The 17,674-nt window shown below is 36.0% G+C and overlaps 1 protein-coding gene across 2 annotated transcripts; it reads left to right on the top strand.

Moving 5' to 3' along the window:
- Nucleotides 1-3,323: 3,323 nt before the first annotated feature.
- LOC137936991 (uncharacterized) lies at nucleotides 3,324-16,960 on the top strand. Of its 2 annotated transcripts, XM_068781991.1 has the most exons (9): nucleotides 3,324-3,691; nucleotides 3,839-3,916; nucleotides 7,855-7,939; nucleotides 8,205-8,273; nucleotides 14,681-14,793; nucleotides 15,628-15,739; nucleotides 15,812-15,955; nucleotides 16,372-16,546; nucleotides 16,631-16,960. In XM_068781991.1, the coding sequence occupies exons 3-9, from the start codon at nucleotides 7,908-7,910 to the stop codon at nucleotides 16,754-16,756; spliced, it is 771 nt and encodes a 256-aa protein (XP_068638092.1). In that variant the 5' UTR covers nucleotides 3,324-3,691; nucleotides 3,839-3,916; nucleotides 7,855-7,907; the 3' UTR covers nucleotides 16,757-16,960. The 2 variants fall into 2 exon arrangements, with proteins under 2 accessions (XP_068638092.1, XP_068638091.1); XM_068781990.1 differs by lacking the exon at nucleotides 3,839-3,916.
- Nucleotides 16,961-17,674: the final 714 nt, after the last annotated feature.

The raw sequence follows: 17,674 nt of genomic DNA, 5'->3' as shown, positions 1-17,674 counted from the left end.
ACTATAAATCCATTATAAATTTACAAACTATAGTTATTTCTCTTTATGTTATAAAATAATATACGTCCTTGCTTGAGCAAAATCTCCACCTATGACAAAAACAAAAAAATAAAATTAGTTATTGTCAGATAAAAAATACTCTTCCACTGGTAGTTTCTTAATGTCATTAAAAATATTAAAATTACCATGATGAGAAAAACATGAAAAATCATATAGCTGATAGCATTATCTTTACACTCTTATTCTCATGCTGTAATCATAAAACAAATTTTTAATAAATAAAACTAAAAAATATCGTAATAAATAATTAATCAAAAAAATTCACCTTTTGATTTTTCTTTATACTGTGAAGAGTTCGAACCCAACCAGTGCCACAAATCAAAGTTTGAAATGTATTTGGTACCAAAGAAGAACTATACGAGTCTCTACCACCAGCACTAAATAATGACTCCGAAGTTACTGTGGATATGAGAATTATAAGGGGGGTTAGTCAACAAACTTAAAATTTGAAGTTCATCTTCATCTCCTGCTTCAAATTCATTTAATTCCTCTACATGAAATTCAATTTCAAACTTGGTGTTAGTGTGGACAATTTCATATACATTGGAAAACAGTTTCCAGTGTTAGTGCCCCAAAATAAGAAAAATATAAAAAACAAGAAAATGAGTAACTTATAATAGTATACTTAATTAAAACATAATATTTAAACCCCCAAAATTAGGTAAAACAAACATGATTACAACACAAATAAGTAATTTAATGTATAATTAATATATTAATTAATTAAAATAGATATTATATTATTTATTGATTGCTGTTTATTATACATCAATACAATAATTACGTGAGCCAATTAACTGTGTACAAGATTAATTATAAAAAATAAAAAAATAAACTGAAAATTTTGATCAAATGCTAACTTTAACACATTATATTTTTACGTATTAGGATTTGCAAGTTTTTTTTTTTTTTTTTTATAAAAACCACACGTGTGAAACTCGCATGTGTGAGTTGCACGTGCGAGTTCGCACGCTGTGCGGGACGGAGCGTCGAGGGGGGCAAATGATCTCCCCCCCTTTCTCCGAACTTTAGGTATCTGAGGGTTCCCGTTCCGGCGAGAGCGGTGGCCAACTGATTTAACGGCAGCAGCAGGTGGTGGTAGGGGGTGACGACGACGGGAGAGGGTCCAGAGCAACCGCTCTAGTTGGGGTACGACGAAGTGAGAGCGACGCTACGGGAGTCGACGACGACGATGATGAGAGGCAGAGAAGGCGATGAGCGGGAGGAAGGATTAGGTGCGGCGGCGGCGGAAGGGGCACCGACGGCGAGAGGGAGAAGGGAGATGGAGGCCGAGAGAGGGAATTTCGGAGGAAAAAGAGAGAAGGGAAGGAGGAGACGAAGAGAGCGAGGGCGGGAGAGAGACCGAAAAAATAATTTCGGGAGAGAAGAGAGCAAGGCCGGGAGAGAGACCGAAAAAACATTTTCGGGAGAGGAGAGCGAGGGCGGGAGAGAGACTGAAAAAAAAAATTCGGGAGAGGAGAGCAAGGGCGAGAGAGAGACCCCCGATCCCGCCGCTCGTTAAATTAACGAGTCAGCTCGCGAGCCAATGAGCCGAACCTGGCTCTGTTCGAGATCGGCTCGTTAACCTAAATGAGCCTATTTCTGAGTTCGAGTTCGACTTGAGCTCGAAATATAACGAGTCGAACCGAGCCGGAACCGAGCTGAACACGAGTCGCTCGCGAGCCGGCTCGGTTCGAAGCCACCCCCACGTACGGGTAACGTTTTAGAAAATTTTACGATTCATGATGAAATTAATTATATATTGTGATTCTTCCATTTTATTTTTTGAAATGATATGTCATGATTTTTGGACCAAAATACAAACAAATAATGGGTGTGAATAAGGTTGTTTGGACTTGAGTCAAGCCCTCTTTTCCCTCTTAAAAATAATGAAAATTATTTTTTATAATATATAATTTGTTCATAAAATAAATTTATAAATTTACCAATAATTATTATAATTTTTTTTACTTAAGTTATTATAATAAAAAATAGAAATATTAGACTTAACCCTTTGAATTGATATCTACATTGCAATCATCATATATATTGAAACTACAAAAATAACACTTATCTACTACAAATGGTAATATAGCCTAAAGTGATCCCCAAATAAAATTATTTTTTGAATACTAACCCCTCAATCTAATGAACTAAGTAATGCGGGAGTAATTCATCTCACTTCATTTTAGATTACCCCCCTAATCCATAAATTGCCTCCTCAGGGAACAATCTTTGGTGATTTGTGACCACATCCAAATTACTCCTTATCTACAAGACGGTTGTTGCAATATGCTTAACTTATTTTCATATTTTTGACCTTGCAATCTAATTTTGATTTCGGTAATTAAACCCTAAATACTTAACTAATAAAATTGTTAAGTGTCACTTGTTTCTAATTCTACTTACCAAATAACCCCTCTTCAGTTCCCCCTTAAGCCACTAACATTATAAAATGGATGTGTCTTTAATGTTTTTCTATTTTAAACATTAAACATAAAATACCAATATCAATACGAGGCAAATAAAGTAAATTAAAATTTACAAAGTAATGTTACATGACCCCTTACGTTCGAAATTTTGGATCGTTTGGATCCCATTCGGATATCCAGATCCAAGATAAAAAAATTTCGAATCCAAAATCGGAATATAAAGATCGGGATTCAGATATTGATCTAGAATGATAGAAACCTTATTTTCCCCGGTCCGTCATTCTTTCATTTCATATTTTACCTAATTTAATGTGTTAATTATTAATTTTAATTAAGTATAGTATTACAAGTTACTAATTCTCTTATCTTCCATATTTTTCTCATATTTGGGAGTACTAACACCGAAAACTGTTCATATAGATGAATGAAACGAAGATGAACTTTAAATTTTATGTCTGTTGAATAACCCCCCTTTATAATTTTGTGTATTTTAAATATTTTTTGGATTTTTATTTATTTATATTACAAGAATTCAATCCGATCAAATGTATCTAACAGATTGGTTTTGGATACTGAAATCGGATCGGATCCGATCGGTTTATTACACCCTAGTCTAAATGGATCAGAAACATAGACCTAAACGAAGATCATATTAGTGAGGATGGAGTCTCTGTTAATCCATTTAAAAAATTTTAAAATAACAACCTCATCAGTTCATCTTGTCTGATTTGGTCTGATTTACGTACCAATTATAAAAAAAAAAAAAAAATCACATTCTAACCGGTTCAATCTGGTTTTTAACTATTTTTAACTGTAAGGTTATGTTGTCGAATCTAAACTAACCTGATTATTATTTTGATAAGATTGATAGCACGAATCAGGCCATTTTCAACTCGGCTCGGACTCTTGTGCTGTTCTTCTTCCCTGCACAGCAGAGGCGGACGCATGCGGGAATCTAGCAATCTCAAGAAGCGACTTAAGAGGAGTGTGAATGGGGGACCCATAAGTGTTTGCTGCGTGGGTGTCACGCTGACAAACATCTCTGCTCTTATATTGATTAAAAAATCGCCTTTTGTAGAACGATCGTTATTCTTTCTATCGCTCATCTTAGAGTGATTTTTACCGCTTTGAGTCTCGATTCGAAATGGAGACAGTGATCCGAAGAGCTTCCCATGCGGGAACTTGGTACTCTGACAATGGTGAGTTCATTTTCTCTCGTTATTTCTCTCTGAGGGTTTTCTTCCTCCTCTCCATTGCATTTGATAATGTGCAAGGGAGTTTTCCATTGATCTATGTGATAACCGATTGTAAGTGACGGATAGTTGTTGGTTTCGGGTGGTATGCAGAATCTTATGAGGCTTGTGGTGTTGAATTAGCTTGTGATTGAAGGTTTCAGTGGAAATGGCATCCGCTAAAGAGAAAATGTAGTGACTTCATCCTTAAATTGGCTAAAAACAGTCGCATTCTCTACTTTTTTTTATGAAGAAGAATTGGAACTTTGCCGATTTCTTTTTATCTTCGTCTTTATTGGTTCGTTTTGTTTGTTACAATTGTATGCTTTTTCCAGCGGTAATGGATTTTGTTAGGAGCTTGGTGTCACTTTTAATAGATACTCTCCACTGGGTTGCGTGCTTTCTTTCCAGTGGATGCGAAATCAGTGAGGAGCTTAGTTTGAGGTTATACAAATAGCATGAGAAATAGAGAGCTCTCAGTTTCAAAGAGAGATCTCACTTTGACATCCAATAATTTGTTCTTTCTTTACACCGAAAACAAGGCTTTCAAACTTAATTTTGATGGTGTCTCTAGAGGCAAAGCCGATTTGGCTAGGGGAGGTGGTCTTGTCCATGCTTTGATGGTTGTTTAGGTTTTCTTGTTTCCTTTTGGTTATTGCGACTCCATAGAAGCAGAATAAGAGCCTTCCTTCAATGATTGAAATTTTTTGCACATAACATTTCAAACCTCCTTTTGTGGAAAGGCTCTCCTCAACTATAATCAGCTGGCATCAAGAACATCTTCCTCTTCTGGGCATTTTCTGCACCTATTTGATGAGATAGAGGATATAGTTGCCCTCTGGCTATCATCTCACCTCTTTCTGATTTTCTCTTTTTAATATTTTTTTATTTTTTTTATGGTGAAAATTTTATTAAGGAGGGGAAAGAGATGGGCTAGGGACACCACAGAAGAAAGTGCCTTACAGCTAAAACAGCAAAAAAAAAAAAAAGGAAACTACAGCAAAGGAAAAGATTGAAAACAGATTTTATAAAATAATACACAACATATACAATTACATGGGAAGATAGCATACAGTGTCAAGCTGGAAGGCGATGCAGCATTGTGGTTTAGATACAACGGGTAATAAAGTTGAATGCTTCCTCTTGGGTATAGGTAACCTAGATTTCATTAAGTATTAAGAAAACTACCATCTGAATTCAAGTTTGATGGGTCACACTTTAAGGACAGAAGTAAAATTTTTGCAGCTATTAAGAAGAGTGGCATGGCAAATAAACAAAACAGAAAGTATAAATTTATCCGAGGAGAACAAAATCCAGAACTTTATTCAATAGCAAAAGAGTGATTTTTGTGTTATATATGAAGGCCTTAAAGAAGTATATAAATCAACAAAATAAAAAATGCTGTCCACTCTAGGAAATGGGCTTAATTAGGACTTACTAAATTTAGTTTTACTTGATGGAAAAAGGAACTGAAAATAGAAAATAGTTTAGAACTTATAGACTTACTAACTTTAGGCTACACTAATTTGGATGCAAGGACCCATACTTAAAATAGGAAATATTACTTATAAAGGCTTTCTAATTGATGGTTTTAACTAAAACAACAAGTTGCTAAATACGACAAGTTACTTATCTAGTTAAAACTTCTAATTTCAGCGTGCTTGAAATAGGAAATTGCAACTTAGAAAAACTTTCCAATTTTGAACTTTCATTCTCGGAACCAGTCCTAGAATAGTAATTTCAGGCATCTTTTAATTGAATCCTTTTCTTCTTTCTTTGTCCATAAACGTGAATGACTTTGGGGTGATCTCTTGTCCTTAGATATTCTTTAGATAGATCCTCCACAATATGATGTAGTGTATCAAAAGGGAAACTCCGTTTTTTGCCAAGGAATTAACAATCATATTAACAAACTGAGGGGTATGAAGCCAATTTATGGAGAGAGTATGTCCAAAATATGATTTCATCAATAACAAGAGTTCCTTCTTGATGCAACAACTAATTGTAATTGCTGAGTCCCCCTCCACAATCAGGGAAGCATTTGATCTTTTCATTTGCTTTTTACTTGTCTCTTCTTTTTGACAACTAATCGTAATTGTTGAGTCCCCCTCTACAATCAAGGGAGTGTTCGATCTTCTCATTTACTTTTTACTTGTCCCTCTTCTTTTTGACAAATAATCGTAATTGTTGAGTTCCCCTCCACAATCAGGGGAGCATGCGATCTTCTCATTTGCTTTTTACTTATGTCTCTTCTTTTTCTCTATCTCTCGTTCCAGACTTATTCTTTCTTCTTTGATCTTTCTTTTACTTCAATCTCTTCCCCTTAGAAATAGCATTTGAGCCCCTTCTAAGCTTGACATCCAATTGGAGTCTCCATCTACTTTGTTGTCTTCCCTTTTCTTTGATGACCAAAGCTCACAAAAAGGTACTTTACAATTTTTTTTTTCAACTTTGTCATTCAATTAACATCCCATCCAATGCCTACGTTCTTAAGAGCCACAAGAAGAATCTGAAAAAAAAAAGAACCAACATTAAGGTTTATTACTCATTATCTGTAGTCATCTCTATATTTGTCAAAATTGAGCTCAAGACCTCACACTTGTGTGTGTGTAATTATTATTAAAAAAGCTTCATTCCCTGCTGTCCTTTCATACAAATTTTGTGATTTCTTGTTGCGGATTAACACTTTTCTCACTAAACATACAATGAAAACCACATACCTTCCAGTCAAGCTTCTTTCGTTCATCTTGATTTATTTTCTGGGTTTCCATTTAATTGCATCAATCGGATTGTAGAGAACTTCAAGGGTATGTAAGATCATCTAGTTTGAAATTTCGAATTGTCTCCCAACTTTTGTGTCTAAGCATCTTTTGCTGGACCTCTTGGAATTTCAGCTCTACAACGGCTGAAATTCATGCATTAATGCATGAGTTGAGGATTTCTGATGATAGTTTGCAATGTATGGATATGATGAAGGCAATTCTACAAAATTTCATTGTCTGGTGTTCAGGAAAGAAGGATGGATCACCCTATTAAGCACCTAACCAATACTACCCAAAAGACTGGCCTGTTAGGAGCAGAAGGCATAGGTACTTAACCCCAGGACCATAACAGTACACCCCACCCTCCCGAGTTGACGACCACGGCGGCCTTAACACAGCAATGGGGACCGGGTCAGGAGCCCATACTCCCTTATGGCGCCCCGCCAGGGCCGTTTTGTCCACCTGCGCACGCGGGGACTCGAATTCGGGACGTATGCCTGCTCTGATACCAAATGTTAAGCACCTAGCCAATACTACCCAAAAGACCGGCCTGTTAGGAACAGAAGACATAGGTACTTAACCCCAGGACCATAACACACCCTTGCATCATTGACAATGTTTTCGGGAAATTCAGGATTTGGCTAGGGATTGTGTTTGTTCTTGGTCTCATATTCCACTAACAGCTAATGATTTTACTGATTTATTAGCTAAAGAATGCGTGATTGTAAGGGGGTCTCTTCCTTGATTATATTTTCTTTTTCTTTTTTGCCTTTGGGCTTGATAAAAAGGTGTCTTTTCTCAAAAAAAAATAAAAAAAATCAAACTTTTGGTCGTTATCTATGTAACCATTCTCATTGTCTTAGTTTCTGTTTCTAACTCACACAAATCAATCCAACCTGGAGTTCTAATACAACTATGTTCAGGGGAATCACCCAAGATTATGTGTGCATAGAAGCTAACAGTAATTTGAAAAAAACACCATCACTACACCATAACATAAATAAATCACATCCTCCATTGGAGAACGTTAATTTTTCTTTTGAATGATGGATAATTGTATTAATTACGAATCAAAAGTATAAGATTACAAGAATATGCCAAAATGGACCACTAAAAGAAAATGGGAAAATGCCAAACTTACTTTGAAAACCCTTCAATGGAAAGCGAAAACCACATGATGATTTCCAAAACCAATCCACTCTAAAATATGAACTCCGAAAAGCAGCTACACTAGATGTCATGTCTTTGCATCTCTTATAAAAGCCTCTTGTTATAAAAAGGCTTCAGAGGTTGTCAGATATTTTTTTAATTTTTTATATTTCTGATTCAATCTGATACTAAGTGAGGATTCTGTTGTTCCCTTCTTAGCTAACAAACTTAGTGAAGAGCTTGATGGATGGCTTAGGGCAACTGGTCTGACTATGTCTCCTGATGTAAGAGGTGTAATTGCTCCGTAAGTACATCTTTCCTTCTTAACTGCATGTACATATTCAAAGTTAGATACATTCAAGTTGATGGTCTGCACCTTATTGTGGATAATTGTTGTCTCTTCACATTTGAGCTGATATTCTCCTGGCGCCACTCTTCTTGTAGCATGGGTTGGAAGTTATCTTGTAACTTTCTGTCATTCAATAAAATCTCTGCCCTCTATGCAAGGAAACTGGCTACATCATTTTCAAATTTACATCAATAAGCTTTTAGTGGTTTCCATATTACAGGCATGCTGGCTACTCTTATTCGGGTCGGTGTGCAGCCTTTGCATTTGCAAATATCGATCCATCAAACATGTATGTTAATCTTCTTTTTGTTTGTTTTTTTGTTGTTTGAATATTGTTATTCAATAAAAAAATGCAGATGATGTTTAGAATTTCAACAAAAATACCATGTCATGCTGGCACTTATGGTCAGATGACAGTCATTTGTGTAACAACTGTTGGACAAGGCAGTATTATTTCATTAGAGATCATAACAAAGCATAAACCTGAGAATGCAAAAGAAAAAATTACAACTGGACAGAAAGAAAGAACAGAAAAAACACTGATGAGAGGGGAGCAAAGTTCACAATTAATTTTTCTCGACATGTGATACCAGGAAATATCTACACATTCATGATGGTGGCTGATTCATAGGAGCAGAGGCTTCTGCATTGCCAATCATATGCCTTGAGAGTACTTTTCCGCTTTTAGACCATCATGTCAAGCTCCAATAACATAATAACTCAAGCAAACCCAAGAAAGCCAAATTATCACTGTCACAATTCTGATGATAGTAACTAACTTAACACTAGCATGGCAAGGAGGTTGTTTCTTTACCTTTAACACCTTGTTCACCTTTTATCAAGATAAAATTAGCATTACTTCCTGTGAGAAATTGAGTGAAATAGGGTTGAGAGAGAGAGATGAAGAAGGAGAAGAAGAGAGACCAGAATTGAGAAGGCGTGATTCTGGATTAGGGGAAAAGCTCGAGCCTCCTAATTTCCTTATATTAACTTAAGTGATTGATTGAAGAAAAGACACCTCTATCTTTCTAACATGTACACCTTATCTCTCCATATATACAAGTCCAAACATTATGAAAATTGGATCATAGGTACTTGTAAACTTCCTGAAACTAATGGCACTTTTCTAGATAGAATTGAAATATTGTGAAATGGCCAAAATGCTCTTCCCATATATTTAGCACTTCCTTTCAAACTGGAGCATATATATATCAAGTAATTGTTACAGAAAGTCCCAAAGTCTCTCCTGCCCAAAGCTAAGTGAATACACCACCAAGCTAATCACCTAATCGGACATGAGTATCAACTTCCTTCTTCATTACTGCATCTCGAACGAAATGATAACCCACCTCAATGTGTTTGGTTCTTTCATGAAACATTGGGTTACTAGTAATAAAAATGGCAGCATGATTATCACAGTACATTGCCATTGGTACATGGACCTATAAATTCAGTTCTTGCAACATTGATTTCACCCACCTTTTTTTCACTAACTATATTCGACTTCAACACGTAACCAGGCCATTACATTTTTTTTTTGCTTTTCTAGCTAACTAAGTTACCTCTCATAAATACACAATAACCAATAGTAGATTTTTTATCTAGCTTAGAGTCTGCATAGTCAACATCTAAGAAGGCTTCTATTTTCATATGATTGTGAGACATAAAAAATAACCCTTTTCCAAGTGATCCCGTCAAGTATGCAATATACTCTGAGTTGCCTCTAAGTGAACCTTGCATGAGCGTTCCATGGACTGACTTACCACACTAACTGGAAAGGATATATCTGGTCTTGTGACAGTTGCGTAGATAAGTTTCCCAACTAATCTACAATATACAATCTTATCCCTGAGTTCTTCACTTTGCTCATCATGAAGGTTATTTCTAACTTCCATGGCATCTCTACATGTTTTGCACCTAGTATACCATACTATTGTAGCATGTTTGTGACATACTTTCTTTGTGTCAATACAATGGCAGTCCTGCTTGCAACCTCTATCCCAATAAAGTATTTAAGAGACACCCCAAATCCTTGGTTGAAAATGTTTTGCCAATTTTTGTTTCACTTCTTCCTTACCTTGAACATCACTTCTTTGAAAAAACAATGTCACCAACATATACAAGTAGAACCACAATGCCAAATAATCTCTTCATAACAAAGAATGAATGATCATTGTGACTTTGGGAGAATCCAAAAGATAGTACTACCTGACTGAAATTTTCAATCCATGCACTGGGGCTTTGTTTGTGCCCATAAATTGTTTTCTTCAGTTTACATACCTTACGAGTTTCCCCCTGAGCAACATACCGCGGAGGTTGATCCATATATACCTCCTTTACTAAGTCATCATACAAGAAAGCATTCTGATTATCAAACTAAAGAGTGACCAATTTTAATTAACAACAAGTGAGACAAGTATATGAACAAATGTTAAACGGGCAACTGGAGAGAAGGTTTCAAACATATCAATTTTATAGGTTTGAGTGTACCCTTTTGTAATTAATCGGGCTTTATGCTTCTCAATTGACCCATTTGCTCTATATTTCACTATGTAGACCCGGCGACACCCTACAATTGTTGCACTAGTAGGAACTTCACACAAACTCCACGTACCTCTATCTGTCAATACCTCCATGTCAACATCCATTGCATGCTTCCACCAACGAGATAATAGAGTATCTTGCATAAAGGAAGGAATAGTACAGGTGGACAAAGACAAGACAAACTGCTTGTACCTAGTGGATAAGGAATCAAAGGAAACATAATAAGACAATGGATGACAAGTAGAAGAATGGACTCCTTTACGGAGAGTAATTGGAATATTTAAATCAGTTACCTCAGGATATTGTGATAGAGAAGGTGTTGGAACCTATGAGAGAGAGGGAACTAGATCTTGTTGCGAACCTTTGCCTCCGTTGATAGACCTGTAAGGGGCTTTTCTGCAATAGTAGATTGTGGCAAACTAAAGGCATCTTCCACTGGTGTGGGAACAACAACAATAGGAGTTGTGACTGAAGGTGAAGCTATTGTATCATAAAAAGAAAAGAATGGTACATCCTAAAAGAAGGTCACATCAATAGACACAAATGTTTTGGGAAGAGATGGACAAAAATATTTATATGCTTTCTTTGTTCTAGAATACCCAAGAAAAACACATTTAACAGCATGTGGGGGCAATTTATTTGTGGAAGTACCAAAAACATGGACAAAGCAAACACAGCCAAATATTCGATGAGGCAATAGAAATAATGTGTTAGACAAATTCAACACTTGAAGTGGAATTTGATTCCGAAGCACAAACTAAGGCATTATATTTAAGATAGCATGTCGTAAGTACAACATCTCCTCAATATGATTTGGGTAAATGCATATGTATGAGTAATGTCTGAGCAATTTCCAATATATGCATAATCTTACATTCTGCTACTCCTTTTTGTTGTGGAGTAAATACACAACAAGACTGATAAAGTATGCCATGATTCTGACAAAATGTAGTAAATTTGTGATTTATGAATTTTAACTCATTGTTCGTACGAAGAATCTGAACAGAAGCATTAAATTCATTTTTATTTCATTCTGAAAAGTTGGAAATATATCAAACACCTCTGATTTCTCCTATAGGAGATACACCCAACTAGTACAACTGAAATCATCAATGAAAGAAACAAAATATTTGTATCCAAACAAACTAGACACTAGGCAAGCCCCCCCCATACATCAGAATGAGTAAGTTCCAATGCTCTTTTACTTTTTTTTTTTACTCAATGGAAAGACAATCTAATGATGTTTGCCTAACTTACATGACTCACATTTAAAATATAACTTTGACGGAAATGTAGGAAAAAGATGAACCAACTTCTTAGGAGAAGGATGTCCAAGCCATAAATGCTATTGGAAGGGTGAAACAACAGTGTGGAGAGCAAACGTAGGCAACTGAGATGATCCTTCCAAGTGGTATAGTCATCCCCTCTTATGCACAGAACCAATCATCTTCCTTGTCGTGAGATCTTGAACACACAATGAGAATGATAAAATGTTACAAAAGAGTGCAAGATTTAGTAATTAGACTGACATATAACAAGTTATGAGGAAATTTAGGAACAAGTAACACAAATTATGAGGCATAGACGGAGTAGGTATGGCATTATCCCTCCCTAAGCAGGTGACACAGACCCATCAACTAGTGTAACATGTTTAACCCAAAGAAGAATCTTTCAAACCAATGAACAAAGACAACATACCTGACGTATGAGTAGATGCCCCTGAGTCGATCGCCCAGGAGGATTTAGGATGCACATATAATGCAACATACCTGAGTTGGCTAGAGTGGCCGTATAAAATGGAGGTTGTGCAATCGATGCTGAGGATGAAGGAGCTGAGATAGATGTAAGTTGACTCATGCACTGAACCAACTGTTGCATATCATCAGGGGCTCCTGGGAAGATACCACCTATCTGTCCCGTCAGAGGCTCGGTCTGCTCATTAGTTAATGAATTTGCCCAAGTGAGCTGTCCAATCGTGATCCAACATTTATCCGAACAGTAATTAGTGTGTCCACAATGAACGCACTTTCTATCAATCTTACCATCTGTTTGTCCTCAACCTCTACTAGATCCATCTCTGCCTCTACCTCGAGAACTTCTCCTAAGGCCTCGAGTAGAATCTGACTGAACAAAGGAGTTCAGTGCTGCCACATTAATATTCTTATCATCCCTATTACCTTCAGTCATAACTGCAGCTTTTACTGATTTTACTCGGTTAAATGCCTTAGGCAGAGATGATACATCATTTGAAGCTAACAGTTGAGCCCTGACTGCATCGAATTCAGATTCCAACCCATCCTGAAATTTTGTCGTAAGAACGTTTTTTTTGTTTTTATATGTTCTTTCTCATTAGTTGTGAATGGGTGGTACATGTGAATCTCTTGCATAATACCCTTCAACTCGCTGTAATAGTCTGTAACTGATCTCTCCTCCCTTTTTAGACTGAAGAGTATAGCATATAATTCATATACCCTAGATAGATTACTCTCTTGGGCATATATTGATTCCAAGGATACCCACACCTCCTTGGTAGTTTCACAATTAATAATCTGGTTTCTCAGCCTTGAATTTTAACTGTTCAATAGCCAAGTCATTACTTGACTATCATCCGCTTCTCAATCATAAGTAATAGGGTAGGAGGATGCTCTTTGGTAAATTTAGATTTCCTTTTAGCTTTCAAGTAGATTTGAATAGATTTGGACCAACTCAAATAGTTTTGTGCATTCAACCTTTTTGAGGTAATTAATATGGAATCTTGTCCATCTGAATTCACAGCATCCTTTGATGGAGTAACTTCAAATTAGGGTATGGCAGCAATAGTTCTGGGCCTCACTTCAAATTAGGGTTAGGGCAAGCACTATGTACGCCAACACCAATGACATGAAATTTTTGAGAAACTTTGCACTTAATCAAACAATTGCCACAAATACTCCAACAATAAGGGCTGACATCAGCAAACAGATAGATGATGCAAGCATTGGAGAGTAGGATTGGATGCACACAGTAGGAAAGGGTCAATTCCACTTCAGCAAACCCCCTTAGGACAGAAATTAGTCACAAGTGTGCTTAATTAACAGCAAGAGCCATCAACCCTAGAGTTTTGTGGCAGAAAAGAACACAAAAAGATAGATTTTTACCGACCGGACAACTCCAGATTTGAAATCCCCTTCTTCAAGACAGAAAGAGAACGCTTCAAGCGCCTATCTTATGGACCTATACGCTTTGATACCATGTTAGAAATTGAGTGAAATAGGGTTGAGAGAGAGAGAGATGAAGAGGGAGAAGAAGAGAGACCAGAATTTAGAAGGCGTGATTCTGGATTAGGAGGAAAAACTCGAGCCCCCTAATTCCTTATATTAACTTAAGTGATTGGTAGAAGAAAAGACACCTGTACCTCTCTAAAATGTACATTTTATATCTCCTTATATACATGTCCAAACATTATGAAAATTGGACCATAGCCACTTCTAAACTCCCTGAAACAAATAACACTCTTCTAGACACAATCGGAAAATTATGAAGTGACCAAAATACCCTTCCAGTACATTTAACACTTTCAATTACTTTATCATCGGGTGCACCAGATGCATCATATGCTGCCATAATCATCAGTAGAAGACAACCAGAATTGTGGCTACAAGTAGATCACACTAGAGAACATCTAATTAAATGTTTGGTGATAATATGCTTGTGGTCCCAGTACAGAGAGTTACCGTCACTCTTTTCATGCGTATGATACCTTTGCTTAATTTATGTGCAGATGCCACATTTTGCAATATAGTCTCTGCCTTATACAATAGGCTGTATGTGTTTTCTGTTGTTTGAAGTGGGATGAACTCTTTGTGTTACTCTATAATCCTTTTTTGTTCCCAGTGTCTGCTGATGTGCAAATATATTGGTATCCAGCAGGGGTTTCAATTTTCTTTCATTTTCTTTCTCATTACAAGTCTTTCTGGTGACTGACCGAACATGCTCCAAAAAGAAAATTTGAAAGAAACCAATAATAGTTTTTGAGAAGAATAAATTTTGTACAATATAATTTAAATATCCTTTTGTGATTGTTCAAGCGGAAGATGTCGTATTCTATTTTGCTTTATGGAGGCAAAAATGGCAATTCTTTATTAACTAGTTTGTAAAGATATGATATTTCAGTTCAAGGGTGTTTCTTCTTGGTCCATCTCACCATTATTACACACCGAGATGTGCTCTTTCAAGAGCCACTGTTTACAAGACGCCTGTGGGAGACCTGCCAATTGATTCAGAAGGTAGAAGATGACTACTGTTTCAATTGCTCAATTATATCACAGTTGTTTGATTTAGGATTCTTTTGTTGGGTTGCATCTTCTGTGAAAATTGGGGAACAATATGCAGTTGAAAAAATGGCCATCAGATTGGCCAATTAGGTTGTGTAGATTTCCTTTCTTTGTTTACCTCTCTCTTCTTTGTAAATCTTATTTGGCTATTTGGGGCCTATATATATTTCTTCTTTTTCCTCCTCACTTTGTTAATGAATTTCTGAGTGAAATGGGAAGCAGTTGAAAAATGGCCATCAAATTCGCCAATCATGGTGTGAGTAGATTTCCTTTGTTTATCCGGCTCTCCTATTGTAATTTTTTTTTGGCTTTTTATGGGACCTATTTGTCACTATTGATATTTGTTCCTTTTTTTCCTCTTTTTCTTAATGAATTTATATGCAGTCCTAAAATTATAGTTTGATAACTATGATATAATAAAATAAGAAAATACTGTTGAAAATGATATAAGTGGTGTGTATTGCCTTGTTTTGCATCTAGGACTCCAAGGTACTCTGGATGGGCAAAAATGCACAGTAATGTAATTTAGATGTTCCTAACCACTTGGTTGTGCACGATATTTATTTCATTTATTTCTTCCAGATTATCAGCGGATGAGTGAGTGTATCCAAATTCTAAGTTTTCTGTTGTATTCCATGCATTTTTCCTGTGACCCAAGAACTTACCATCATGAAAATCTCTTATTCTATATTTTCACATTTTTGATAGTCTTCTAGCCCATTGCTAATGCAATTAGCTTTTACTTGTCTATTTTATTGATGCAATGCTGGCATAACTTGGTTTCAGTCAATGAAGAATTGCGAGCAACAGGAAAATTTGAACTGATGGATCTTCATGTAGATGAGGCTGAACATAGCATGGAGATGCACTTGCCTTATCTTGCTAGAGTTTTTCATGGGTAATTCATTGTAGATTGAATTTTATTTCCGTATTTTTCTTAATGAAGACATCTAAGTTGGACCCCATGCAGTTGGCCAGTAAAAATTGTTCCAATTTTGGTTGGCGCTCTCAATTCAGAAAAAGAAGCTATATATGGAAGATTGCTAGCCAAGTATGTGGATGACCCGAAGAATTTCTTTTCTGTGTCCTCAGACTTTTGCCATTGGGGTTCTAGGTATGCTGTAATTCGCCTTTTCTCTGTATCTGAACTTGATTTTCTGGTTGTTTTTTTAAGCCACTTGTTTGTGTCCGTTTCTAATTTTTCTATTTACTGTTGTTATCTAGACTCTTTTTTTTATAATAGAAGTTGCTTTTACTTTTTTATTTTCAAATTTAAATTTTAAATGTTATTATCATTATTTTCTTCTTATTAATTAATATTTAATATAATGTTATTGTTCTAGAATCAGAATGATCGGTCATGTGGCGTCTTGTTGTGGTCAAAACTTGAAAGTCTTACTGTATAATATTTACAGTTTTAAGTTGGCTTTATTATCTTACCATATTATTTTTGTAAGTTGAAATGATTTTCCTGGCTTTGGCTTAGCTTCCTAGTAAGTTGATCTATATAACTGACTCTTCTTTTATCAGGTTCAACTACACTCATTATGACAGGAAATATGGAGCCATTTACAAGTCCATTGAAGCATTAGATCGAATGGGCATGGACATCATTGAGACAGGAGATACTGATGCTTTCAGAAATTATTTATCAGAGTTTGACAATACTATTTGCGGTCGTCATCCCATTAGTGTTTTCCTCCATGTAGGTTCTAAAATTTAACTGTGAATACCACTCACTTCATTTATGTGTAGTGGTAAATGACTGTTCCGTCTAATTGTCTGATAGATGCTGAGGAACTGCTCAACCAAAATAAAGATCAACTTCCTTCGCTATGAACAGTCAAGCCACTGCAAAAGCGTGAGAGATAGCAGTGTAAGTTATGCTTCTGCAGCAGCCAAGGAGGAGACATGAGGTAGCTGAATAGTGTTTCAATTTACTTAAAATTGGTGTTTGTTTTATGGCATGTATAGTTAGTATTAATTGAATTTCCGTTTATGTGCTCAAATCTTATTCGGTGACCTTTCTTCAAAAACAACTATAGGAAGTTGGATCTACATGAAAGGACTCGACTTTAGCAAAATATCCTTGATATTTAATTTAAATGATCGTTTCTTCCCTCAATCACTTCCTGCTATCTATCAACTTCGGTCTCAGCCTTTAGCATTTTGATTCCTTTGTTAAATGGAGAGGAGAGGGGCCTCTTTTGTTATAGATTTGTAACCGGGGGTATGATTCTAACACATAAGAGCCTGAGCAAATAAATATTTCAAAGTAAAAGCTTGAAAATACTTGGCTCTTAATGTAACTTCTCTTTGTCAAAACCTAAAATTCTGTCTCTAAATAGATTTCAAAGTGTATGTATGCTTTGGAGGTGTTGTGAAAATCTTATGAATTGGGTTGGAAATTGTTTGGGGTAAAATCAATTTAAACAAACATGTTCTCAATTTTCAGAAATTGAACCATTGAGCATGGATAGAGACTTTTTTCCATTTGTAAATTTTGGTGAAATCTCAACTAAAAATCTAGATAAAATACTTAAATTTTTGTTTTGAGTTACTAATCACATAGATAGATCACTTATAGATTTTAGAGACCTATCTTGTTTGAATTGAAGTCTTCAATCTTGTTTCATAGCTTTTCTAGAACGGGCTATTCAGATGATCATGGACTAGTCAGATGGTCTTTGTTAGATGTATCTTCTTCTTCTTTTGGGTGTTCAACTTCTTTGGCCTAGGCATTTAGATGACTTGCCAAACGAATGCTGCCAATGGCATTTCTCTCTCTTAGCCATTTGGACAGTCTTAGTCTAGTTGGTTGACCTTCATAAAT

Source organism: Aristolochia californica, unplaced genomic scaffold (genome assembly GCF_029961685.1).
Source record: "Aristolochia californica isolate CCGP_79_NKW_82.1479 unplaced genomic scaffold, dmAriCali1.0.hap1 SCAF_7, whole genome shotgun sequence".
In the NCBI taxonomy this organism is placed as follows: domain Eukaryota; kingdom Viridiplantae; phylum Streptophyta; class Magnoliopsida; order Piperales; family Aristolochiaceae; genus Aristolochia; species Aristolochia californica.
Note: the sequence above shows the minus strand (reverse complement) of the source record. Positions and strands in the feature narration are given on the sequence as shown.

Bases quoted from the DNA above. Each gene is read 5' to 3' on its own strand.
- LOC137936991 (XM_068781990.1), top strand. From the start codon at position 3,637: ATGGAGACAGTGATCCGAAGAGCTTCCCATGCGGGAACTTGGTACTCT. The intron at 3,692-7,854 runs GTGAGTTCATTT...TTCCCTTCTTAG, and splicing joins AACTTGGTACTCTGACAATG to CTAACAAACTTAGTGAAGAG. The intron at 8,274-14,680 runs GTATGTTAATCT...ATGATATTTCAG, and splicing joins AATATCGATCCATCAAACAT to TTCAAGGGTGTTTCTTCTTG.